At 41.7% G+C, this 27,271-nt stretch overlaps 2 protein-coding genes and 1 long non-coding RNA gene across 8 annotated transcripts; 2 read left to right on the top strand and 1 right to left on the bottom strand.

The window, feature by feature from the left end:
- The first annotated feature begins 433 nt into the window (after window positions 1-433).
- Window positions 434-12,694, top strand: MED17 (mediator complex subunit 17). 5 transcript variants are annotated; one of them, XM_033516110.1, is made up of 12 exons: window positions 437-729; window positions 1,033-1,199; window positions 1,592-1,811; window positions 2,815-2,951; window positions 3,051-3,135; window positions 4,153-4,326; window positions 5,181-5,311; window positions 6,356-6,540; window positions 6,976-7,194; window positions 8,147-8,264; window positions 9,462-9,621; window positions 11,549-12,694. In XM_033516110.1, exons 1-12 carry the CDS (start codon window positions 498-500, stop codon window positions 11,752-11,754), a joined length of 2,034 nt encoding a protein of 677 aa, XP_033372001.1. In that variant the 5' UTR covers window positions 437-497; the 3' UTR covers window positions 11,755-12,694. The 5 variants fall into 5 exon arrangements, 4 of the variants coding, with proteins under 4 accessions (XP_033372001.1, XP_033372003.1, XP_015484616.1 ...); XM_033516112.1 differs by having other exon boundaries at window positions 438-729; window positions 4,174-4,326; XM_015629130.3 differs by having other exon boundaries at window positions 439-729; window positions 4,174-4,326; window positions 7,057-7,194.
- Window positions 12,695-15,167: 2,473 nt separating this feature from the next.
- On the bottom strand, window positions 15,168-21,602 carry VSTM5 (V-set and transmembrane domain containing 5). 2 transcript variants are annotated; one of them, XM_015629170.2, is made up of 4 exons: window positions 21,416-21,602; window positions 18,109-18,438; window positions 17,871-18,011; window positions 15,168-16,351 (listed from the first exon to the last, which is right to left on the bottom strand). In XM_015629170.2, exons 1-4 carry the CDS (start codon window positions 21,498-21,500, stop codon window positions 16,308-16,310), a joined length of 600 nt encoding a protein of 199 aa, XP_015484656.1. In that variant the 5' UTR covers window positions 21,501-21,602; the 3' UTR covers window positions 15,168-16,307. The 2 variants fall into 2 exon arrangements, with proteins under 2 accessions (XP_015484656.1, XP_015484664.1); XM_015629178.3 differs by lacking the exon at window positions 21,416-21,602 and adding an exon at window positions 20,502-20,585.
- Window positions 21,602-27,013, top strand: LOC107205070. Its single transcript, XR_001521835.3, has 2 exons — window positions 21,602-22,026; window positions 25,085-27,013. It is a non-coding gene; the product is annotated as an uncharacterized LOC107205070 (long non-coding RNA).
- The last annotated feature ends 258 nt before the right edge of the window (window positions 27,014-27,271 follow it).

Genomic DNA, 27,271 nt, shown 5'->3' with positions numbered 1-27,271 from the left:
GAAAGAGAGAAGGGACAAGCGGCCGGGAATTAAGATAAAAGGAGGCTGCGCCCTCCAAAAATTTGAGAGACCCCAGGGGAATGCCCCATGGCCTCTCCCTTTATTCGAATAAAGAAAAAGGACTCCTCTGTCTCCTTTTTGGACATAAACCTCTAGTGTTTGTAAATTAATTTTCCTGACAAAACCAACTTTTGGCAAAAAATAAGGTCGTAGAAGAAAAAGGCAGCAGTTCCAAGCTTCTGCGCTCGGCCCCGTCCCCTCACCGCGCCGGCCCCGCCCCCTGGCAAGCGCCTATGGAGGCACCCGAGCCCGCTTGGCGCTAACCCCGCCCCCTTCCGAGTTCTCTCCGGAAATGGCCGAGCCCGCCCGGCACTGGTCTCACTCCCTCACGAGCGCCTCCGGAAACGGCCGAGCCCGTCCGGCTCTGGCCCCGCCCCCTGCCTGGCCCGCCGGCGCCGGCCCGCCCCCTGCCGAGTGCGGGCGGGGGTCGCTGCAAGATGGCGGGCGTGCGGGCCGTGCGCATCAGCATCGAGTCGGCGTGCGAGAAGCAGGTGCAGGAGGTGGGGCTGGATGGCAGCGAGACCTACCTCCAGCCGCTCTCCATGTCCCAGAACCTGGCGCGCCTGGCGCAGCGCATCGACTTCAGCCAGGGCTCCGGCTCCGAGGAGGACGAGCCGGGCTCGGCGGGCCGCGCCTGGGCCGAGCCGGGCGACACGGAGGATGAGGAAGGTGAGAAGGGCCGCCAGCCCGAGCTCCCCCGCCGGGATGCAGCTGGTGGAGGCCCGTGAGCCGTGGCCGTGCCGGCCTGCAGCTCCGCGGGTGGTTGGGCCGGGCCTGCCTTCCCCCAGGGGTTCCCATGGTGGGCAGGTCAGAATATTCGTGACCGAGCCTCAGTAAATTGTAGTGGGAAAGGACCACAGCAGATATAATATTGTATTTCGTGCCGTTATTATCTCTGTGTGGTTTAAATATGAGTCTTACGCCGTACCTTTTTAAAGTCCTTTGTTTTTCCGTCCTTTGTTTTATTTTTAGGATTGGTAAAGTTTCAGCCATCCCTCTGGCCTTGGGATTCAGTGAGGAACAACTTAAGAAGTGCTTTGACTGAGATGTGTGTGTTGTACGACGTTCTTAGCATTGTGAAGGATAAAAAGTTCATGACTCTAGATCCAGTTGGGCAAGATCCCCTTCCTCCAAAACAAGTATGTTGTACCTAGTTGAGCACTTTGTGTGGCTTGATGCTAAAGATTTTATTCCAATGTTTGGTTTTTTATGTGTGATCAGTACAAAATTTATCAAAATGTTCCTTTTGATGTGCTAGTGCAGTGCTTTGAGCATCAGAGTAAGGCTGGGAATGGAACTTGAGGCAAATTTCAGAAGCCTCTTTGCTGAAGCTCTAAGTCAAAATGCTACTTGCAGTTGAATAATGCTGGTACATGAAAGTAATCCTGAATAAGTTACTGGATATCTGGCAAAACCAATTTATCAATCACAATCAGTTAGTTTACAGTAATAAAAAATAATAGTAATAGTAGTAATAATAATAATAGTAATACTTTGTGAATTAAAGTGATCTCGTTGTTGTTGGTACTAGAATCCTCAGTTTCTACAGTTGATTTCAAAAAAGAAGTCATTAGCTGGAGCAGCTCAGATCCTGTTGAAAGGTGCAGAAAGATTATCCAAATCAGTTGCTGAAAATCAGGAAAATAAGCGACAAAGAGACTTCAACTCTGAACTGTTAAGACTGAGACAACACTGGAAGCTGAGAAAAGTGGGAGATAAAATTCTTGGAGATCTGAGCTACAGAAGTGCAGGTAAACAGTAGGATCTTTTTCACAAGAATGGATATTTTATGAAATTGTCTTTTTGTAACTGGAAAAAGAGATGGAATATCTCATAATAAAAATTGCAGTGTGAATTTTTTATATTTATGAGACAGGTTTATAAGGGGAGAACTCTTGTTTTAGTGTCAGGGAAAATATCTTGCCATCTTCAATCCAGAAAGTGATTTTAAAGGCTCACTTTGTAGTATTTTACTAAGGATTTGTTCGCAGAAACAATACTGCATTGCAATGTAGTTGATTAGTTGACAGGCAGATTTTGTAAATCCTTGGCTTTTATCTACATTTAGTGTGTAAAGCATTAAAAAAGTGAAGAGTTGGTTACATTTTTTTTTAATCAAAGATCAGAAAATCCTAGAATATCTCAAATTAGAAGGCATCCAAAAAGCTTTTGATGTCTAACTCCCTGCTCCCCAGAATTCACACCAGGTAAAACTAAACCATGTGACTAAAGAGTGACGTTGAAGATAGATCATTATCGCTATTATTCCTACAGTTGAGAAGTGATGCTGAGAATATGCCTTAATTCATGGGTTACAGTTAAAGGGGGTGACCAGCCCAGGGTTCTAGGGGCCATTATGGAGTGACTAAGTGAATATAGAATCACACAGAACTTAGGATATAGGTACAAAGCAGGCATCAGAACAGGACTCCACTGGTGAGGGAGAGGACAGACAAACTTAGATTTGTTCATGAAAAGGCTTTATATGTACCCCAGGTTATGTATTATTTTTAGCTGATTTTCCCTGAACTAGGTGAACTGTGCCCTGGATGAAAAAGGTGTAAACTAGTACAGATGTGTCTATCTGCTTTCTAATTTACCTGGGGTTTTTTTAAGACATCATTAAGAAATTTGAGTCAAGTACAGCTCTGAAGATTTGGAGACTCAAAATTACATATTCTTCCAAAACAGAGATATTTGCAAAATATTCGCACTTAATATTTAATGTGTATGTCTTTGTTCTTCTTTACTCAGGCTCCCTTTTTCTTCATCATGGCACATTTGAGGTGATAAAGAACACTGACATTGACCTGGATAAAAAGATACCTGAGGATTACTGCCCTTTGGATGTTCAAATTCCAAGTGATTTAGAGGGATCAGCATACATCAAGGTTTGTCAGAGAAACCTTAATATCCTAGTGGAGTTTTGTTTCAGATTTGCATGCTTGCAAACAAAGAACAAACATTAAATACTGTTCTCTCTTTCCTAGGTTTCTATTCAAAAACAAGCACCAGACATTGGTGACCTTGGGACAGTCAATCTCTTTAAAAGACCCTTGCCAAAATCAAAACCAGGTATAGCTTATATGTTTTATGAATGTGTTCTCAAGGAATAAGTTTGCATATGATGCTTGTTTGAAAATTTCAGCATACAGCTGGAAAGAAGAGTGAATAAGACCTCCCTTGTATAAACCAAAATTTTCTGTTTGGCTGCTGCTTGGGCTTTGTAAAGCATGCCTCTTCAGTTTTTCCTATGTGTTTATTCAGTTCTGAAACAAAAGTATTAGGGTTGTATTTTCAGTATTCTGGAACCCCTTTTATTAGACATTAAAAGTTTGAGCCCATAACTGAAATCAAACCAAGGTGTTGTGTTTCAGTCAGTTACATCCCATTAATTCAGTTGAGGTAATGATTGTTTACTTTTAACTCTGCCCGAAGTGCAGAGTTTATCATTAATCATTTATGTCTATTGCTCATATGTTTTATCTGGATCTAAAACTGCTGGTGGTCTGTGTGGTATGTACCAACAGCTCACCTGGCAGATAGTAAGTACATTGATTCATTTAATACGTGCTAGTATTTAAACTTTTGGATTGAAAGGCCATCCTTTACACTTTAAAGGTAGAAATAAACTGGCAGGATTTTATTTCACAGTTGTCTGTGATATAGATGCTGGTGCTTTCCTGAACATAGACATGCTGTGCTATGAGGTGTTTTGTATGGTATTGAGGGTACATTATACAGCTTGTGTGCTTACTCACTCCAGAATCTCCCAAGAATTTTGGGCCTATAAACCTTGTGAAAGCATATACATGCACTGAACATTATTGGGTAGTTCATCATAGAGTTAATTTAGTAAAACCAGAAGTATCATTGAAAGTAACTTACAACTGAAGGAGCAGAAGTTCATAAGGAGAGTTTGCAAAAGGCATGGAAGAGTGTAATACACTGCTTAACTGAGATAAAATTCTGATAATATTCAATTTGGGTATAAGGTACTGACTTCTTTATCTTAGTGATCACACCTGGCTACTGCAGAGTATCTGGCATCTGAACAAAAAGGTGGCTTCTCTTTGCTCTTCCCTCCTGCAGATATTGATTTATACTTTTCAGGTTCTGCACATTGGCAGACAAAGTTGGAGACTGCACAGAATGTTCTTCTATGTAAAGAAATTTTTGCCCAGCTGTCACGAGAAGCTGTTCAAATTAAATCACAGATTCCTCACATTGTAGTGAAAAATCAGATAATCTCCCAGCCTTTCCCAGGTAGGAAGCTTTTCAAGACTCTTAACCTACAATTATTTGCTTAAATAGTGATTGATGTCACCTTTTTAAATATTCAGTCCTTACAAAAGAAAAAACAAATTCCTTGATTTTCAAAGGTTTTGAAAAACAGATTTTCAACTAATGCACAGTGGTTTCTAATGTACTCTGTTTTCCTTTGTGGTTATGCTTTTTGTCAGCACTTAAAACTGTCAGCTGTAATGCCATGTGCATGTGGCAGTTTGGAGCTTTGCATAAGTCATTGCTCCTGGATTGCATACAAAAAGAAATTTAAGACTTGAATTTATGGGTCCTCAGAAGAACAAAAGCAAATGCTCTTCAGTGAGAATAATTAAACACCATAAATGTGGCTCAGGGTTGGTGATGAATCCTCTCTTCTTACAAGGAGTATGCAATTGATTGTACCATGCAAAGAATGTATTTCTGGATTGCTTTAAATGTGTATGATGGTTAATCACTCCTTCTTTGAGAGGGGAATGGGGTCCTGGAAACTTCTTTTTTTGTGTGGGATTAAGTCATAGAAATTGATGTGAAATGCACCTGGTGAGTTCACAGTTGGCCTGTCAATGCTTCAGTGAATATCAAGTTTTATGTGCCTTTAGTACTTTGCTCTCTACCATCATTCTTTTGATTTTTCTCTGATACAGAGAATATCTGTTGTTAAACTATGGAGTATAAATATAATAACTAATAATAAAAATAATATTATTATATACAAATATAGTACTGAGTTTATACTGAGTATAAAACATGAAGAAAAGCAGTTCTCAGTAGCAACCTTGAAAATCATCAATGCTGACTTTTTAAAATATTTTTTTTCCATCTACTCTGTGCAGGTTTGCAGTTGTCTATTTCTCTGTGTCACTCTTCCAATGATAAAAAGTCACAAAAGGCTGCTTCTGAAAAACAGAATCCAGAGGATCATCTCTATGTTTTGGAACATAATTTGCATCAACTTATCAGAGAGGTACTGCATCTATGGCTGAAGCACTGAAGATTTTTTTGGGCTTTGTTCAGCCTTCTGCCTAGTGTGTGGTGCTGATATAACAGCCGAGTGCCACTAGAGGCCAGTCCTTCTCTATCCATTTGTGGAAGGCACCCTACTGCTTGGTTTCCATGGGTGCGGGTGGTTTGGGAGTTCCAGTTAATGCTTTCATGCACTGCTGGTTCTTCACTTAACCTCAGACCTGGCTGCTCACTTCAGAAAAGCCATGCAAAGCTTTTCCAGTAGAGTTCATCCGTTCTGCCTTTTTTTGTTGTGTGTAATAGTGCTTATCTAGCACTGTCAGTGAACGTCTGGTCAGGCTGTACCCTCATAAAGGAACAATCAATTGCCATAATAGCTTTGTTTATTTTAAGGTCCACTTCTCTGCTTCAGCATTTTAGATTCTTGTATGATTTAGCAGAATAACTTGGGGTACAAGGTTAAGGTTGTGTCTCTTCAGGAAAGAAGCAGAGGTTTGCATCTTTAAGTAGAATTGAAGCCATGTTCCAGAGAGTGTTCCCCTCCTTCAAGCATGGCTCTGAAAGTCATGCAGTCATGTGCAACAGTCCAGTATTTTAAACACTGATTGAGGATTCAGGAAGCTTTGGCTCAGTGCCCACCTTTCCTGTGGATTTCCTTTCTTTCCTTTGGACAGGTTGCTAAAACTTTTTGTACTTCACTTTTTTTTCATCTAAAATGCTTCCTTTATTTTTAAGTGACCATTTTTTCTGTCTCCATAGACGTATATAAAGAAGACTTAATAGGAGCTACTGCCCTCCTACCAAAATTTTGTTAGCTAACACTTTTTTTTAAATTACTTTCTATAAGGTTTGAAAGACATCTGTAAAGGGGGGGAGTATGAAAAACTGTCTTTAGAGTGCTGTCAGGTTGATAAGAAGTTGCACTTTTTGAAAGTATGTACATTCAAAACACCTGATATGAAGCAACATACTGTAGTATACATAGTATATCTTGCAGATATGTTATTTGGTCCATTTCTTTTATAACATCTGTTGGTTGTTGTAGTGTCACAAGCAAACCTTGAGCTCGACAGTGATGCCACATCCAGCTAGTGCACCTTTTGGCCATAAGAGAATGAGACTTGCAGGGCCCCAGGCTTTTGATAAAAATGAAATCAGTTCTTTACAGTCGAATGAAGGCCTTCTGGAAAAGATTATAAAACAAGCAAAGCATATCTTTTTGAGACGAAGGTGGGTCACAAGATACTCTTGTTACATTAACATGTACCATTATGTAGAATACAATTGATCTGTTTTAAGTGTTCCTAAAACTAGCTGCTGTTTCCTTCATAGTTAATACAGTCTTTTTTTTTGTAAGTACTAAGAACCAAAAATTATGAAAAAATACAAGCAAACAAGGCTCAGCTAGTTAAAAGAAAAAATACCAGATTTCTTTGAGATCTCTGTGAAGTGGCAACATAAGCTGCTGATAATTGTCCCTACTTATCTCAAACTGTATAAATCCTTTTTTAGTGTTCTTTGCAGTGCAGTAGCTGGTACTGAGTAATACCACTTCAATACTGCTGGAGAATGTATAAGAAATGTATAGAATAAACAAGTGTAGTTTATTCACACCAGAACAGTGCTGAAATAGAATTTTGATCCACATGTTTCTGTTAAATCTAGTAACCTCCTTGCTTCCTGTAAGCAAGATAACAGCACAAAGTGCCTGGATTATTGTGTGTGGAATATGGCTTTATCTTCTAGAACTGCTCGAACCATTGACAGTCTGGCGAGTCGTATTGAGGATCCTCAGATTCAAGCTCACTGGTCCAATATCAATGATGTTTATGAATCCAGTGTTAAAGTTCTAATAACTTCTCAAGGATATGAGCAGATATGCAAGTAAGTATGAGAATGCATGTCCTTCCAGTTGAAGCATGAAGCAAAGGCATCATGTATTCACATTGCACTTTAAAGGTTTAGATTCTCTTCAGACAGATGAGTAGGAGTCCATTACTTGTGTGTGTTTGTTTTTCTGACTTGACTGTGGGGTGAACGGTCATCTTAAGAAAGCTTCACCCACTTTACCCCTTAATGAAGTTACTTAGTACATCTTTAATAAGTACAGTTTCCTTTCAAAGAAGAAAGTTAAGATGAGAGTGGACACATGGCAGGGGATTTACTTTCTGTAGAGATGACTGAATTCAAAATATCATTTGATGTGCTAGATTCTAAACTTCAGTCTGGTCATGGAAAGCTAATCTGTGCTCAGTCCTAGCTTGGTTGCACATGTACTGAAATGTGGAACTCACGTAATTCATGCGATAATTATTTCAGTTGTTACCGAAATATGAGATTTCATGGTTCAGAAATAAATGCCTGCAGACTGACCAGCCATGAATTCATTAATGCATCAACAGTGTTTTTTTCCATTCAGAGCAGTGCTCTCTGGCTGTGACCACAGTGTGGGGCAACCTGCAGTCATTGATGTATTTTCAGTCTTGGTTCCAGAGTACAAGCACTGTCCAACTCTTGTCTGTTGCATTGAACACACCATTTTCCCCTGCACAACTGGGATGAAACTTGGGCACAGGGGCAGGCAGGCAGGTGAGGCTTCCTTGACCTGAACAAATGGTAGGCCAGGTCTGAGAGCATGAAATGTCAGCTGCCATATAGAGGAAGCTGTTGTGCTGACTGATGAAGCTGGAATGTTTAGAGTTGGTGTCACATTCTGCAGGCTTTGTACTGTCTTAAGAATTTTTTTCAATAACTGGGTGGAATTCTGTGTTCTTAGTTTCCTGTTTTCTTAAGTGTTCTAATGTTTTTTAAATAAATATGGATCTTGTCTTCAAAGATCCATTCAACTGCAGCTGAACATTGGAGTTGAACAAATCAGAGTTGTGCATAGAGATGGAAGAGTTATTACATTGTCCCATCAAGAGCAAGAACTGCAGGATTTCCTTTTATCCCAGGTAGACTCACGTATGTTATTCTTCCCTTTCTTGTGATGTTTGAGAAACAGAAGAAATTAGAATCTATGTTAGTTTTATCTATGTAGAAAATATTTAAAAGTTCAAATTAAGATAGTGAAGAAGGGAAGCTGGATGACTGAATTTTCACTATGTTTGTGGAGAGTCTTTAGCAACTGTTACTAAAATACATTTCCATTTCTTAGTAGGGTCAGTAGTCATAATAATTTTTCCCTCCCATTTAAAATGCATTCCTTTATGCTGCTCTTTATGGGGAGAAGCAAGTCAGTGGTAATCCTAGCAGACAATAAGGTATTCTATGTATGAAACTTACTGTTGCCAAGTTCTTAATGAACCCTCAATTACTGTCATTTCAACATTGTCTCTTAATGCTCACTTAGCATCTGTTGTTACTAAATCAGCTGATACTTGAATGAACTCTGTTTTCTTAATTGCTTTGAACAACTTGCTGGTTTTATTCAGAAGTAACAATCTCCCCACTATGCATTATAAATAGTCAAAATACAGGTCTTTAATAACAGTGGTTGGCCTGTTGCAGTTATATAAAACTCCATGACACAGGAAACAAGTCAAAACAGATTCTGCTGAGGTCATGTCTTTTTGGTCAAGTGTTGTCAGACTTGTTCACAGAGAACTGCTGAACAGTGCTGGATACGTCCTTGTAACAAGGGTTAAGTCATGATACAGGAAAACAGTAGCATTTAAGCTCCTAAGTTGTTAGAGCTCCGTGCTTACACTTGAGCATTAATGGAGATAATAATGCATTTGAGAACCTCAACTTTTTTTTTCCTGAATATTCTCTAGTAATATTTTCTCATATTTTTTTATATTTACAGCAGAAGTCTTGTTCCTATTGAAAGACAGGATTGTTTACAAATAATTTTTTGAAACCTAAATTGAAAGCAATACTTAAATAAAATGGCTAAGTGCATGTACCTATGAAAAATTCATTTAACTGCATAATAGAGTGGTCTTCTCTGAATGTGAAGTTACTGGTCTAAATTGAAATAACACAGAGCTCTACCATTACGTAAAGAAAAGTTCCCCTGAAAGTAGAGAACTTAAAGTCACTTTTATAAATAACTATTGTACAGAAAACAGGCTTGCTAAACCCCATAAGCAATTCTTTCTGTGGCCTGCTAATATTGAATAGAAAACAAACCTCTTGTTATGTTTCAGATGTCACAGCACCAAGTACATGCAGTTCAGCAGCTTGCAAAAGTTATGGGATGGCATGTGCTGAGTTTCAGTAATCATGTTGGTCTGGGGCCGGTGGAGAGCATTGGCAACGCATCAGCAATAACTGTAGCATCACCAAACGGAGACTATGCTATTTCAGGTAGTGTTTCCTCTTGCAAATAGAAGTCACATCTTTCTGAGAGTGTTCATAGAATATTTTACTATCAATTGATACTATGCTCTAAAAGTCTAGATACTATCTTTTGTGTAAGGAGTTGATATCTAAATAAAATCAACACCTTGCCCAGGAAGCCACTTAATATAACCTGATTTAATTTACACAGGCTTGAAAATATTTCTTATAGTTACCATGGAAAATTACATATATATTTTCTATAGTATGTATAATATGAATACATTATTTAAATATATAAATATTATACTATATATATAAATGTTTGTTTATATAATAGAAATATATATATAATTAATTGCATGTATTATTATTAGCATAGAAAAAAGAGATTACAGAAACCATCAGGATCCTGAGAGAAGGGAACAAGATAAACAACAGGATCACAAGTCCAAACTTAGGGAGAACAGAGTTTCGTCTCTTTAGGGATACTTTTGAAAGAATCCTATGGGATGGAAAGAAGAGGGGTCCAGGAGTGCTGTTTGATTATTGTTTTCAAGGGTCATCTCTTTCAGGCTCAAGAATGGTCATTCCTAATATTCAGGAAGTTAAGCAATGGTGACAGAAGACTTGTGTGTATGAACAAGGAGCTCATGACTGAACTTATGATATAGGAAGGAAGCTTCAAGAGATTATAGGTAGTTGACTTGGGAGGGATATAGAGAGACTAAGCATGCATTGGTAAGGATAGGAAAGCTAAGGATACGATAGGAAAGCTAAGGATAGGATAGGAATCTAATGGGGATGTATAGGGCAGCAAGAAGAGCTTCAACAGGTATGTCAGCAGCACAGGAAAGATTAGGAAAATGGGACTGCTGTTAAACAGAGAGTATGTGGTGGCACAGGACATGGAGGAGGCCAAGGTATTCAGTACCTTCTTTACTTTGGTCTTAAGACTGCTCTTCAGACTGTGACACCCATGGGAAATTTTTGAGCAAAGATGCAGCCATAGTGGAAGACCAGGTTAGAGAACCTTTGAACAGACTTAGACATACACAGTTCATGGGACCAGGTGGATGACTGCTGAGGGAGTTGATTGATGTCACTGCAAGGCCAGTCGTGATCATCTCTAAAAGACCAGGCTCAGGAAGGGCTCCTGAGGACTGGAAGAAGGCAGATGTTACACCCTGTATTCAAGAAGGAAAATGTGGGGAATTACAGTCTGATCAGCCTCATTGCAACTGAGAAGATGAGAAGGAAAAAAGTAGTCTCAGAAGAATTTTCCAAACGTACTATGGAGAATGTGGTGATGGGGAGTAGTTGGCATTAATTTATGAAAGACAAATTATGTTCAATCAGCCTGATAGTCATCTCTTTGTAGAAGGTTAGCTCAAGGCAAAAGCTAGGTGGTACTTCTCTATTTATTTAAAAAGCCAACACATACCACTTCCCAACATGAAAACACACCCATCCAAGACAACAAAGCAGCACCACCCCTCCACCAGTCTCACAGAATTTTGTGATTAAAAGTAACTGCCTAGTGACGTAGATCCTGTCTATTTGAGATAAATAGAAACAATACATTTTTCAACAGAACATCAGGGAGTACATCCAAGGGAGGAATGAGCAATGAAGTCTTTGCCCTTCCTGGTATCATTGGGGAAAGAGAAATGTATTTGTAAGGTGTTCATTTTGGGGTTTATTAAAAGTTTCTCTGTCTTGATCCAAGCAAAAACATGCTGTGCTAAAGCAACAAAATCATAGAGAAGTGGGAAACAAGACAAAATCCAGAGAAAAAGCCTAGAAAAAGAAAGGAAGGGAATTTCCCTTGTTTGCTTTCAGCATGTTTGGAATTGAGTAGGAATAAAATACAGAATACACAAGGAAGCATGTTTAATATGAGGAATTCACACAGTGTAAAAAATGCTCATTGAAATTTCTCCTTTTGCCACAGTACGTAACGGTCCAGAAAGCGGCAGCAAAGTCATGGTTCAGTTTCCACGGAGTCAGTGCAAGGATCTCCCCAAGGGCGATGTCCTTCAGGACAGCAAGTGGAATCATCTCCGGGGGCCATTCAAGGAAGTGCAGTGGAATAAAATGGAAGGGCGTAACTTTGTGTATAAAATGGAACTCCTCATGGCTGCCCTAACTCCTTGCTAGTGAAGCGTCAGCCTCTCTCTGAGGGCTTAGAAGCGTCTCTGTGCAATGATAACTGCTAATGCAGCAAAGGGAAATGGGAGCTATGGGCCAGTACAAGAAAGCAAAATCAAATTTATTTCCTATACAGAAATAAATACCTATACATTTTGGTATTTGTAATAAAACCTTTTTCAGTGGCATATAAAATACTTACGATTTTTTGTAAAAGTTCCTTTCAGCTGTATCTTTGAAAACTGCTCTGTCCAGAGTGACATAGATGAGTAATTAATGTATTTTTTGTTTATAAGATTAAATTTGGTAGTCCTTGAGTTGAAGCATTCTTGAGTTGGAATTTGTTTGTACATTGATGATGATTCTGGGTGACACCTTTATTTTTGAGAAATATGTTTACTTGGTAGTTGAACTTGAGAGTGTTGCTAAGTCATTGCCTGTGGCAAAAGTCTTTCCTCTCTGATGGCCTGTGTGATGTCAGCTACTTTGCTTGTTTTTTGACCTCTTGTTTTCCAAGAATATAGAGGAAGGGGTCTTACTTGGCTTGCAAATTCTGACAGTTTGAGTTTGTGGGTGACTTGTGGCTTAGTGACTGGATAGAAGGAGGTAACTCCTGTAGTAAACCTCCACACTTGTGCATCTGGATCTTTCTCCTGCATTCTCCATTATTCCCATCCAGGGAAATAATAATATCTTTCCAAATATCAGCTCTTTTTAGTTTTTTAAAATTAAAAAGTCACATTTTTTACAGTTTTGGTTGCAATTATAACCCTCCTGAAACTTACAGTATGGTGTTCGATAAAGCTTTCATTTTGTTTGGTACTTAAGTGCTAAGGGTCTTTTTGCAACTTGTCTGTGTGAACTGGTTCATATTCATATCTTATGAAGTGTCTGTCCACATGTATATATATGAACTTCTTGCACATAAACGTGTTTGAATTGAACATCACACTTCCATGGTGACAGTTGTTATTTTGTTGTATTCTCAACTATGAAGAATAATTGCAGGAAAAAAAGCAGCAAGCTGCTGCTCAGCATGTATCCAAAGCAGTTCTTGTTCTTACATTGCTGTTGGCCAGCACAGAGCATCTTGTTTCAGTTCCTGGAAGTGCTTGCTTGTGTGTGACTGAACTAAGTGAGAGAAAGGGTTTTCCTTTCAAGTGCTCACCTGTTACCCAAGACAAGTGACGAAAATCAAAAGCCCTAGTTGAAAATAGTCTCCTGATGTTGCAACAGGGCTGAGCCTAATGTAACCCCTGTGATGCCAGGTCCTGTATTACTGTGCCAGCAGACACTCTGTGATTACAGACAGGGGTGGGGGGATTGTTCCTTGGTGAACAGTTCAGCCAACAGCCTGATGCATGTTTTCATGCATCTGACTAGATGAGGCTGTTCTGACTCCTGCCGATGCAACAAATCTCTTATTAATAATTAGAAGTTGAGTCTATTAAGCTTGAACATGTCTTTACACTTTATTGCTCTTAACCTAAATTGACAGGTCTGCACGTAGCGAGAGCTTTTTCATCAAGGAAGTTCTTCATTACCAAGTAATCAGATCACTCTGGAGCTATTACAATCTCATGGCTGCAGGACTTCTGTCCTGAAAAGGAGGACATCTCCTGTGTTGCAGAAGGGCAAGCTCTGCATATCAGCATGAAAACACTTGTCTAGACTTCCAGGTTTAGGTTAAAAAAGAATAATAGTAATAATAATGATGAAAAAAAAATAAATATTAGAGACCTGGAGAGACAGTTTTGGTGTTGAATATACAGGGATTCCTAATTTTAATGGAAAATGGACTGATTAGACATCTAAGAGAGACAGTCTTGAAACTTGTTAGTGCATCTTTGAAAATGAAATGATGACATTAGTGAATGATTAAGAACTTTTCAATTGATTGCCAAAGCAATCTTGGTTCATCTTGGTGAACCTGGTGTCCTGGTGAATTTGGGCATCTCTTTAATAAATGCCTTAATACCTTTGATCATCTAAAATGCTCTAAATACTAAATTTGCTGCTGTTCTGCAGAGTTTACAAGTATAGTAAGAACAGCTGTTAGTTTCTGAATTTCTACTGTGACAACCTTCCATAATACTTTAGATGCTCCAGGGTAGCAAGAAACTGCTACAGTTCAGCCTCACATTCTGTATCTCAAATACTGACTAACATAATTTTCAGGAAAATGTATTTTTAAAGTAACATTACCTGTGTAGAGTAAGCATATTAAATGGTGGGTAAAATTTGTGGATGAGGGGCTGTCTATAAGGAAAGCTATCTACAGGCTAACAGTACTGGATATTCTCACTGAATACTGTTTGAGTCCCTGCTGTTCATATGGGATATTGCTGCCTAAAAGCAAGGTTGGCATTTGAACCTAAAAGCAGGTTCAGTAGCCAAGGATGGGTGCCTGAAGTTGCAGTGACTTCAGCCAAGCTGGAAGAGGTAGAACTGTACTACTTGTACACTTCTTTTGTTGTAGAGCATTTTAAACTGAAGAATTTTAAGTATTCATTTCCTACATTCGTCCCAGCTTTCAAACATTGTGGTTTAAATGTGTGTGTGACCTCTGCAATCACAGCAGTGCACTGGAATGGTCATTCATGTCTGGATTCGTTTCCTGACTTCCTCTGGCAATTGCAGTGTTCAGGCCAGTGTTAGCAGATAACAGTAGTTTTATGTGTAAGCTGCACTTTTTGTACTTTCTAAGTCTGGCAGACCACCTGCTATATGTTCAGTTCAGCCTAATACCTAGCTTCACATTCAAAGTGCTTTAATGATTTTTGCTTTAAAAGTCTAAGATTCATTCAAAGTCTAAGATTTAGAGCCCTAAAAGAACCCCTAACAATGTTTTCAGTATTCTATAATCATACTTTACCAAGTAATTCAAGTTTGGTGATTGAAATAGATGCACTTACAGTTTCCCTGTTGTCAAAGCTCAGTTTACTCAAAGACACAAAGTATGGGCAATACACATTTAAAGCAGAAAATTGGAATAAACTTACTTTTCTGTGCTGTATCTGATACTTATTTCATTTCTCACCTTTTTTGACCTGTTCTAGATGTAGGAAGGAGCAAACAGCTGAATCTGGTATCTCAGTTTATGAGTGGGAGAGAGGCCCGTTGTCCTAGAAATGGCCAGCTCAGTATGGGATGGCTTAAAGGTATTGTGCACAGGGTGCTTTGGCTTGTTTGGCACTTACCTCCATCATTATGCACTTGGAGAGAAATTCCCTGAACGTTTTCCCAAATTGAGCCTATAGGACCCCTGCACTTGAGCATCCCAGTCCCTGACCAGAGGGAAAGCTCTGTCAGCCTGTCCTGTAAAAGGTTTTTGCAAACAAATGAGATGAAGTGTGCCAAAGGTAGGAGCAGCAGTTCAACTCAAACAGCCACATGGCAATCTACAGGCACAGACTAGTCCATGGTGTCTTCCAAGTTCAAAGTTTATTTCACACTGCAAAATGCTCATTACAAAAGCAAAACAGAATAATTTGGAACTTGGTCAGTTTACTGCTTTCTCACTGACAAACACAAATATTATTTCACCCAACAGATCTACAGATGGAGAATTGCAATATGTGCAATATGCAGATTCAAGAAAACATTAGGTCACTTCATATTTTCTTACAACATAGGGAAAGCAAAGGTGGCTTCTCAACAAGAGCAGTTTTAGAACTGTATTTGTAAATACTGTATTTCAAAGTAATGCTGTTTTAACTTTTCTGATAGATTGTTCATCACTGGGCTATGTCTGCAAAGGACATCTTTCACAACAAAACTGTTCAGTACTTTGCCCCCCCATTGGTGTTGTGTGTATCAGTATTTTATATTTATATATCTGACCTCCCTTCTCTATCTTTATAGACAGTGTCCTCTTTAGTACCTGCCTACACTGTTCCTTGTACAACCACCTGCTCTAGTAATGTCATAAAATGTGTGTTAACATCCATCCTGGGGCAGTGTAAACAATTGGAAACACAAGTGGGAGAACTTTGACCAGCTCAGCATTCTTTCAAAGTCAGTTTTGTCTCATGAAAAATTGTAGTTTGTCTTCAGAGCTTCAGGAAGCTCCTTACACCCAAAAGTAGCAGCACAGGTGCAATAAACAGAATTCAATGCTTGCAATTAATTTTTTAATGTAATACTGTAATTAGATATTTAATTTATTATGTTGATGGATGCTAATGACCACTCTGTCTGTAATAGGAGACTTGCTGTATCCAAAATACAGGTGTCCTTCAAGACCATGATAATTTCCTTTATGGGTTGATCTTAGAGGCTTGGTTGGTTGGTTGTTTTTAAGAGTGGTAGAGGCTGTAGATTTTATTAGCTAGCCACAAAAATGTGTTCATGAAGCATACTCTTTTTTACTCTGACCTTGACTAGCAGAACCGAAAATTTACCAGGTCAAAACAGCTCCATCAGACATTGCTGGTTTAATTACTTTGCAAGTCAGGATGTTTCTGCAGTAGTCACAAACATTTTACCTTCTAGGTTTGTTCTTGCTTTCTTGGCCAATACTTTCTCCTGAGGTAGAATTGTTATTATGATACAGTCCTTGGCTAACACTCGATGGTTTCCAGTTCAATCTCTTCTGTTGTACTTGCTGTAAATAAAAGGATATTGTTATTGATTGGCAAATGGATTGGAAGGCAAACATTCCAAAATTAACTGTGCTGAGACATTTTCAACTTTTTAATATTAGCTCAAGCTTGCTCATCTAAAATTAGGTTTAAATACATCTTTTCAAAATATTTAACTGCATAAAGAGGTTCTCACAATCTTTAAAGTGACAACAATCTCTTCCAGTACAAGGCTAAAGGCACTAAGGAAACTAAGTCGATAGGGCCGGTTCTTACATCTCTCTTCAAGATTTCTGAAAGATGGGCTCTTCTGAGATACAACTGGGGCAGAAATTAGGTCTCTCCTTCAGACCATTTCCTGGGACATCACACAACAAATTTCTGGAACTGTGCTTTCCTGAACTCTGCCATATGTTACATGAAAATGTCTATTCAGTTCAGCTCTGTGGGAAGATTGGCTTCCACTGGAGGAAGAGGCTTTAAACAAAATCATGTATATTCTGGCATGATAGGAAAGTTTTCAGTAGCTACAGAAGCTTGTGAGTGGTGTATACACCATGAAAGCAGCAGCAGCCCTTAACAGCTTTAGGTGAGTGACAGGAGGAAGCAGCTCAAACCAAGCTAATTTCTTCTTCTGGGTTTTGTAGAGTTGATATGAAGTCTGGGCCATGAATCTTAGAATGCTTGTCTGTGTTGGTCTAGCAAAATACTGATAGCTAGGCTGCTTGTTGTAATGTAACACTTATTATAGAAGAAATACAGACCTTTTACCTAGAGGGCAAGAAACCATGAGTGGATCTGCACTTAGAAAGAAGGGAGGTAAATACCTAAAATATTTTGAACTGTTAAAGAAAACCTCCCATTTCCAAGATGTGCCTAAGAGCTTCATCCCAGGCCCATAACGTGCACCTTGTCTGCCTAGGCCAAATATCCCTGTCAGTGGCTTGGAAATTTCTTAATATGTCCCTTCAGTGTAGCCCTTGTGTTCCCTGACCTGCTCTTTGTGACTGTTGTCTTTGGTGTCAGCTTTTGATATTACTCAGTATTCGCTGGAGTCTGCAACTGAAGCAAAAGTGTACGGATGAAGAGGGGGTTTGACAGGAGGAGATGCAATCCTCCACTGAGAACTGAACTGAGGTAGGGGCCACTCTCAAGGGTAATTTGAATATTTTCCCCTAGAATACACCCTCCTGATGTGAACTCAGAGTTGCTTATGCTCTTGACTTTGCCTCCTGCCCTTTGAGGGGGGGGGTCATTGCAGCTCTGGCCTTTTCTCCCCAAGTTTTGCAATCAGCCATGTTGGGAAGTATTTTATTATTTCTAATGTGAAAACATATAAGGTAAATGTCCTGTGGATTGTTCTTCAACTACACACCTGTTATTCAGTTCCTTCAGCTAGTAAGGAGTTAGAACGGGATAACTGATCTGAGCCCTTCAGTCTTGTTTCTCAGTGGCCTTGTTTAGCACCTTTATGGTACAAATTTTAGGCTCAAATTTCAGGCTTGAAGACTCTACACCCTGACTACATTTTTAGAGAAATACCTGTTAGTTTGTGTGTTGTTTTCTTCTGAAATAGATGCAGAGATTTATTACACAGCCACATGAAGCAGATTAGAATGGCAGATACTGCAGCGAGAAATGTGAAGAGAACTGCTACAAAATGCAAATCTTCATAGATAATCTCTGTAGGGAAAATGAAAAAAGAATATTATAAAATTGATTACAAGCAGACTGATGCTGAAACACAGGGTAAAGCCAAGAAGTCCCATCTAGTTTGTACCGTAAACATTGACTATGATGGTGCCATAGGCATTGGTTCCATGCTCCTCCATTACAGTGACAAAATAGTAGCCGGCATCTCTCATGCCCACATTCCGAAGCTGTATAGAGCCATTTTCAAAAGTAGTCACTCTGTCCTTGTAGACCGTGGATATGTTGACATAATTCCCACTTCTCCACTCAACAATGCTGGTGGTGCCCCAGCTTGACACATGCTTCCACTCAATGGTAGCCACGCCTTGGCAAGAGTATTCAACTGAGAGGAGGATGTTTTGTGCCACTGTTGCATTGATGTTGGGTTGTGGGACAACTAAGGATACTCCTCCAGGAGCTGAAAGACAAAGGAGAGTGGTAAGCCTGGAAGTGATGCTGCACCAACAGTCCAGGGCAGATTGGGATCTCTGTATCCTGGTGATTTATCCTACCTATCTCAGCGATCTGTTTTAAGAAAGGATACATTATGCTTTTTTCAATACCTTTTTCTTTCTGCTTTCCATAGAAGTAACATACATACTTGAAGACTAAATACACATTTATAATTTGTGGTAGCAAAAATGCTTCCACCATAGAAGACACATAATTGAATGTGTTTCAATGTTTTACCACCACATAGAAAGGGACTTTGGATAAGCAAAACATTTTCCAAAAACTGAGCAATGTTCTTTTGTTCATCGGTAACTGGCTTTCTTTAAAAATCCTGCATTTACAAGGAAAGTTTAGTCGCCATGTCCAAGGTAGTCTATCATATTCATTAACTACCATCCCCCAAAAGCAAGAACTGTAGTAGGCAGAAGTATGTGAAGTCTTGGCAAGGCCTTTGTCGTGTTTTCAGTATGTGTAATCAACATTAGAAATATGAGCTTCTTAAAGGTGGACAGTTAATAAGCCAGTGCAGATAAATCACATGTAACCAAAGGTTTCATGTTTCATGAGAAGCCAGGGACTTCATGTTCCTGATGATATCCGGTCAAAAATGCATATAAAAGAATATTTAATTCTCACCTACTTCCTCCTGATGTGATAACGGAGCTGTTCATGACACTGTGAAACTGAACCGACGGCTTAGTTTAATGTGTAACTGCAATAATTTCTGCTTGCATTTGGTGTTTCTGCATGAAGATTTGGATGAACACCAAGATCAGAGTTCTAACTGGCGTACATTTTTTCTTTTTATTAGTGGCTCGTTTGAGACCCTTGGCTAAAGACTGAAATCCTGTTATCTACCCACAAAAATCAAAGCAGACGAAAGGCAGATAAAGCACAGAGTAAGGCTGAATGCTTTTTCCTGGTTTGGCTTGGAGCAGCTCACCTGCTATAGTCTCTTACTGTGGGAACAGCCTAACTTCAAGAGCAAAAAGAGAAAGAAATGCTGACCTGTAAATGTCTGTAACCCAGTGGGGGAGTGTGAGACTGAGACCCTCAGCTACACTGCATGAGTGCAAAGCAGAACACCTGGGGATGATCCTGGAGGTTCTACAGACTTCCAGGAGAAGAATGATTAAGAAATGCAAAGAAAAAAATGTCTAAGGGAAAAATATTATTTTTAAAAAATCTTAAAATAAGAGCCCTCTATGGCCAAAATTTCACAGCCACCACAAATGGAAGAGATGGGTGAATTATAATCTGACTCCGCTGTATTTTGGATCTGTAGCAGAATTCACTAACTGCTGGTCAGGGTAAGGTAGGGGAGCTCAAGAAGCCAGTTCAATTCCCAGGCTCTCATCTACAGTACCAAATAGGATCTAGGCTTTTTCCAAGACAACACTCCTGAGCTCCCCACTTCATAAGCATTGTCATAACCATGCTGCCCAGTCCCCCTGCAAGAACATCATGCTTCTGGGCAGCTCAGTGCATCCTCAGCTGAGCTGTGGTCTGCTGTTCATCCTGTGTGCAGGAGAGACTAACCAGAGCTTTGAAAACGAGGTTTGTGCCAGCTACAGAAACAGAACAGCCGGGAACCTCTGGTAATCGCTGCAAATTTTTCCAATTGTTTTCTGGTCCATGTGTTTATTTAAAGGCCTTTCCCACTGTTTCTGACCAGACAGGAGCTGAGTGTCTCCCCTCAGTGACCCTTTCATGTTTTTATAGAGGCTTTGTTTCCAATACGTGATTGCAAGGTAAATGTAAAAAAAAAAAAAAAAGAATTCAAATCTTTCCATTAAATGATTTGCAAATATGTCCTGTCCCTACCTGGCATGCAAAGCTAAAAAAAGCAGTGCAGTATCTAACCATTCTAAAATACTTTTAGTAAGCAGATCACCTGAACTAGTGTAATCCAACAAAGTTGCACCAGGCTGGAGAGCAAACATCACACCCACAGGCAGCACCCTACACAAGGTTTCTGTGCTCTGCTGCTCGCAAAACCAGCCCCTTCACACCCAGTAAAACACGCACCCAGGAGAAGAGCGTACAGGGGCCACTCAGAGCTCATAGTTTGCCGTCCTGGCTCGCTGCTCTACACCCAAGTATTTGCCTGGCCAAGAGTCAAAGCGGGAAGTGTGGCTCTGCGTGGCAGACCTGGCCGTGGTAACGCAGCTGGGCCTGCAGTGGGGAAGAAAAAGGCTGGCACCGAGGGGCCTCCACGCAAGAGCTCTGAATTGGGGGGACAGCTCTAAAAAGGGCCTGTGAAACCCTGCGGACTGGTTCTCTACCCTTTGGTGTCCTGCTTGTGCTCACTTGTGTTGGTGGAGTGCGGTGACCAAACCAAAGTCCCTGGTGGCGCTGACACCGCGGTCCCCAGGCGAGGCGGGGCTGGCAGGAGGCTCCTTCAGGCCCCTCTCTGGGAGAGCACCGGCGGCTCTCTGCGTGTTACCCCATCCCCACACACCTCCCGTGGGGTTGGAACCCACCCTCCCTCCTCACCACCGCCTTTCCCAGCGTGACCCAACACCTCTCGGGCTGACTAACCGGAGTTGTTTCCCCCTCCACGCCTTGTCCCCTCGGTGCCTGGAAAAGCAGCCGCGGGGACGGCGGCTGCTGGAGCCGCCCCTGCCGGGAGCGGGCGTGAGGCGCTCCCCCCGCGGCCGCGCTGGTCCTGCTCGGCTCCCCCGCTCCCTCCGAGCAGCAGGAGCGGGGACGAGCCTCCCCTGACCAGCAGCGATGCCTGCCTGAGTGTCGGTACGTCCCGATGGGGAGATGGGGATCTCCTCCCCAGCCGCTCCCGGTTGCGGGCAGAGCGCTGGCCGCGGGCGGGGGTCGGCGGGCTCTGCACCGCCCCGGGGATGCCGGGCGCTGGGGCTGAGCCGGGGAGCCGGAGGAAGGAGCCGGGGGACGGAGCGGGGGAGGCAGGGACGGAGTCGGACACTTACTCTGCAGAGCCCACCCGGCGGCCAGGCAGAGGGTGACGGTCCCCACGACGACGCCCCGGCCTCGACAGCCCTGCAGCGGTCTCATCAGCGGGAAGCCGATGCCCCAGGGGTTGCATTTAAGTGGCTGGGCCGGCCGGCGCGGCCCGACCCCGGGGGCTGCCTGCCCCAGGCCTCTCCTCCGCTTCTCTCCCTCCTCTTCCTCCCGCTCCCGCCGCGGCTGCTCCCAGCTCCCCCCCGCAGCGGCCCCCGGGCGCTCCCCCGGCTCACACCCCGCGATCTCCGATCCGGGCTGCACATGCAATTGGCTGAGCAAGGAAAGGCACTGCCCGGCCGCCGGCCATCGCCCAGCCGGGAAATGAGCGCGATGGGCGGCCGCGGAGCCCTGCCCGGCCCTGCCGATTCCCTGCCGGAGCCTGGAGCCGAGCCCGGGATCGGGACACCTGGCCGAGGAGGATGGTTTTAAGTGTGATTTGGCATCCACAAGGGAAATTTCACTTCGGAGTGTTAAAACTGACTTTTCTGCTCCAAGAAGTCTGGTGATGCTGTCGGTGAGACGGGGATGGGGAGAGGGCTGGAGGGCAACATCTCTGTGTCCCCAGAGATTATCTCAGGTGAGCACGCTGGAAAATGAAGCTGGTTCCCATCCCACTGTACCCAGCACATGCACTAGGTGCTCCTCTCTCCCTTCTGTTGTCGTCCAGAGGAGGTCCCCAGAAATCCTTGCAATCCTTGTGCTTCTCTCAGAAGCACCAGACAGTGTGAGATAGTGGGAAACATTATTAGAAAACATGAGAGCGTCCCAATCCTGAAAATTCATCCTTGCTCAGAGGCATCCTGGTATAAGGCTACCAGAAGCCATTTACACCCCCAAGAGACCTGCCCCTCTGACCAGGGAGTTACACACCAGATCAGCCTTTTTGCAGATTTTCCATTCTCTTTCCTTCATTTCCCTCTCCTCAAGTTTATTTAGTGGAGTTGTGGATTAAAGAGAGATGTTTCATGGTGCTGGTCAGTACAGGCTCCTCAGGGTAAGTGGGAGGAAAGGGCAATCACCCAGGTGATAAAGGACAGCTGTGATCTGCCCGAGCTACCTCTGCTGAGTAGCCAGTTTCCCCCTGCTGCCTAGGGAATAATGCAGGTTTCCTTATGTATTGGCTGGCTGTCAGGAAAACAGGTGAGTCCCATGGCGGGTCTGGGTAGCTGAAACACAGCTCTGGGTTGGGGGCTGAGCAGGAGCGAGGCTTGTGCAGGGCTCAGCTGCAGGGGACCCACTCCTGCTGGGGCTTTTCAACCAAGTGTGATGCTATCATGTGCTGCCCTGTTCTATATGGCATTACAGCTTCTTTCATACACATTTCAGGGGGGACTTCTAGGGCTTAAGCCAGGCCTTGACAAGAGACAGTGCAATCTTCATGGACTCCAGGGCCCAGATTTTGTTCAGGTGCAAAAAAATCTCCAGCTTTACCAACTTCTGGTGCATTTCCTGAAGTTTCAGTGATGATACTCAGATGATGGGGCAGGGAAAGAGAAGTCAGTGAGGATGTACTGCCCAAGTGTTGGATCCCACATAGGTTTTGCAGGCTGCCGTGGTGCTGGGGTTGCCTGGAAGTGTGTTTGCACTTGATCTGCAGAGACAGGCCATGAAATACTTCCCTTCTGCCTCATCTGTCTGAGCTGCTCCTGTGCTTTGCCAAATCCTCTTTGCTGTGTCAGGCCGACATTGTGCCTGGGTGTCCCTGCTGAAAATATAATTCCGTGAAGAACTGTGTAGTGCTTCTTTCTGCCACATGAAGTTTCCTCCTGATCCCATCACTTCAAAAATGGCAGTTTTATTCCTCAGAGCATTAAAGAAAGTCTCATGGTGATGTGACTGTGTAATTTTCCTTTTTTATTTCTTGCAGCCTTTATTTAAATTATTTTTGAGCTCATGGCCCAATGAACTATTTTGGCAGCACAACTTATGAGCTATATTCTCATATAAAATTAATTGAACCCTGCAGATTTTAAATGTATCAAACTGGTTGCATTGAATAAATGCACTCTATTGGAAAGACAGATATTAGTAATGAAATTGACATACAGGCTTGGAGCTCCTCTCAAATTTTGTAAGTTTTGGCTACCATAGGTCAAATGTTCAGTCCTGTGATAAAAAGAAGTTCTGTGTTTGTGTTCAGCATCAATAATCAGCAAGGAACTTGTAAATTCCTTCTTTTTAAAGGGAAAATTATAAAATATTTAGAGGTTGGGCTTTTTTGATATAAACTGTACCTCAAGAAATACATATCACAAAGTTCTCAGCATTAAGAAAGCATTTAATTGAGCTATTATAAACCATATTTATTTGAAAGCTTGCTGGTTCCTCTTTCCCTGAGAGCCCCTTGGAAGCAGTGATTCCTCCCTCTGTGCTGCAAACATTCCCTCTGCAAGGAAGGAGATTTCTCTTAAGCAGAAATGCATTGGGGTGTGAAACTACAGTGCTGGGTGACAGCTGGGCCCATTGGCAAGGCAGGGGAGCAGCAGAAGGCAGGGGCAATTTTCAGGGCAGTCTTCTTGCCTGCAGCCTGTGGAGAAGTGTGGCCATGTGAGCTGCACTGTGGGGGCTGGTGCTGGAGGCCATGGGGTACAGCCCCATTAACAAGGGACTACAGAATCACTTGGCTTCAAGGAATCATAAAATCAGTTTGGCAGGAAGAGATCATCAGGCCAGCCATTAACCCAGCACTGCCAAGTCTGCCACTAAACCATGCCCATAAGAACCACATCTACGTGTTTTTTAAATACCTCCAAGATGGTGACTTCACCCCTTCCCTGGGCAGCCTCTTCAAGTGGCTGACAACACTTCCAGAGAAGCAATTTTTAGTAATGTCCTCTGGCATAACCTGCAGTCATTTCCTCTTGTTCTCATGATGGCTGGATTATTGATTAGCAACCAATCTAACTGAATTTAACCTTGATGCTTGACCCCTCTGAGTCCCCCTAGCACCTGCCTGCCTCCCAGCACCCCAGAGGCAATGGGAGATGAGCTTCAGCAGATGATGTCACCTGCTGTTGGGCTGGAGTTTGACGAAGATGCTGTGGACATCCTGGGCTTTAGTGCTTGGGCATTGGTGCAGTGCTTCAGCAAGGAAATTGTTTCTGCCAGAAGTGAGTAGAGGGACGCACCCTGCCTGGCTCTTCTGCAGGATTTGGTAGCTAACTTTACAGAAAATCCAGATTCGAGTGTTATTGCTGATTTTACTTACCTTGGCATATATTCATGATGTATTTTCCTAACAAAGTTTTTATTAAAATCCTGTCCAACCACATTCAGATGAGGGTAATGATATGCCTCTTCAGGTTGTGGGTTTTTCATCCATTAATGCTGCTTTTCTGATTTTAGTTTTCTCTGCTTGTCAACCAGCAGTTCTAGGAAACATAAATGTATCAAGTAGTATAATACACACTGTAAAAAATTAGGTTGTCTTTGTTTAATTCCAAAGTGGCCTTAAACGACCAGGCTCTGGGAATGACTTACAAGGTTTGTAAAACATTTATTTTTGCCATTCTTACCCTGCTGTAGACATCTGCAGATTCTACTGCTACATGCTCAGTATTTCAGGTATTCCTTCCCCTTTCCTTTGTTTATTTCCATTATTTTAAATGATTTTTTTCCTTTCTTCTCATTGACAGATATGAAACAACCGTCTCTCAAGTTTGTCTGGAGGGCCTGATTTATCTTTCTGGTGCCATTAATAATGGAACAAAACCACATTAACGATTGCATCAACAGCCAGATAGGAGCCAGAAAGCTCCTTTTGCTCTCTAATATGCTGCATGAGTACACTGAAGTGCTTTATACAGAGAGTATTTTGCTTTTTTTTTTTTCTCACCCTTTTGCATTGATGTCTTTTTTGGACTTGATAAACTGCTTGACCTTGTTTTTGCTGAAGAAAAGATAAAAACCACTGGAGTTAAATATTCAATGAGATTACAGACCTGAGATAGCCCTTTAGAGCTAATATCATTCTGCAAGAAACCTGAAGAAATGTTAACAGCGACTGCAGGACGTTACATCTGCCTGGTTAGATGAGCTGCAGAGGCTACCCACCATTGGTTTTGGCTGATGATGTGGTGAGCTGGCAAAAGACAGCAGGAGAGAGCTGCAGGCTTTCAAACCAGCAAAGGAATGAGCACCTGGCGCAGGAGTAGTCAAAAAATAGGTAACATTATGCTGGCCCCTCCTCTTTCACTTGAGGTTAGTCATCTGGGTTTAGTTTATTCTGATCTTCTGGAAGTGAGAAGAACATTTGTTGTGAGGTCTTGGTGTATAAAAACATTCCTTCCATTTGTATAAGATGAAAAAGGATTTTTCAGCATCTGAAGTAGAACCTGGTCAAATCTGCCTTTGCATGTCAGTGGTTTCTTTTTACCTTTTGTTTTTTTCTGCAGAAGCATGGTACAAAAAGCCCCTTTCTTACCTCAAATCAATCAATAGCTGTATGAAGAAAGACAACGGGCAGTTCTGGTCTGTCAACATTCAGCCACTTTTTAAGCTATCTAGACTGCCTATATCTTCTTGTGGGTTTGGCCTGTGGGTTTGCAGGTTAGGGAAATAGAAAGAAAAAATCAAATGATGGTGCAGAAATGTTTATCTGAAAATGCACAGATGTTTAGTAGAAGGGAGACATTTGGAGACAGCTTTTGTGAAGTGGGAGGTGCTCAAAGCACACCTTTGAGTGGGGATGGCTGACATTCGCCCATGGGATGCTGTAGTGGCAGTGAATATCTTCCAAGACAATACATCCTTCCTCTGTATTCATAAAGAGTGGAATATCCCCATGTTCTTTCAATGGGAAACCAAAGCACAAAGTTGTTTTTTTTTCCCTAGGAAGTTTATATCAAAACAGACAAAATAAATCCTCACTATCTTCAGTCTCTAAAGTGGTCTTTATCCTGCCTCTCTGATCAACCTGCTCTAGTATTTCGCCACCTTCACTGTAAAAAGTTTCTTCCTTATATCAAATCCAAATTGAATCTCCTCCAATTTAAATTAACCAGTACTCCCTTTTCCTTTCACTACAGCTTTCCTCACTCTATCTTTACGCACCTGAGCAGTGTCCTTACACTCTTCCAGGATATCTGTTCCTGCTCCACTGCCTGTGCATTTTCTTCTTGCCCTTTAGTTTCTCTAGCAGATCTTGACTCAGATGTGATGGTCTCTTGTCTTCCTTTTCTTATAGATTTCTTATCTTCATATTTTCTTTAAGATTTCTTATACCTGGGGATTGAGAGCTTTTATGCTCTATGAAAAATGTCCTTTAATGTCTCTCATCTCTCTTCTGCTCCCTTGCCAGTGAGGGCATTTTTCCATGGGGGTTTATTGACTAACTCTTTGAAGGAATGGAAGGGTTTTTTCCCCTAAAATTCAGGGCCCTGATTTTATTCTTCGCATGACCTTTATTCCTCAGGATGTGAACTCCACTAGTGCATTATCACTGCAGCCCAGGCTGCCTCCAATCTTGATGTCACTGTTTAACTCAACTTGTGTTGTGGTGGTAAAAATAAAGTAAAATAATAATGAAATTCCAAGTAAATAAAATAATTATGTTCCACTTTGGACACCAGAAGGTCAGTCATTCCTACAACCCTTTACCTCACATAAATGTCCCAAGTTATTGTCTATTGATTAGTGTTACACCATACAAAGAGTATACAAGAGGTGCTTTTAGCACAAGGAAGATTCACTGTTTTCCAAGTTTGTAGTTCAACTTTGCTGACCCATGGTATTTTTCACTGTTGTTCATTAGCAATATAAATATTTTCAATTAGAGAATTCTGCAAAGTGAATAGCATGTCTATCCACTGTGAGCAGAATGA

This window comes from Parus major, chromosome 1, assembly GCF_001522545.3.
Source record: "Parus major isolate Abel chromosome 1, Parus_major1.1, whole genome shotgun sequence".
NCBI lineage: Eukaryota > Metazoa > Chordata > Aves > Passeriformes > Paridae > Parus > Parus major.
The sequence above is the reverse complement of the archived record's forward strand: the minus strand, read 5'-3'. Positions and strand labels throughout refer to the sequence as shown.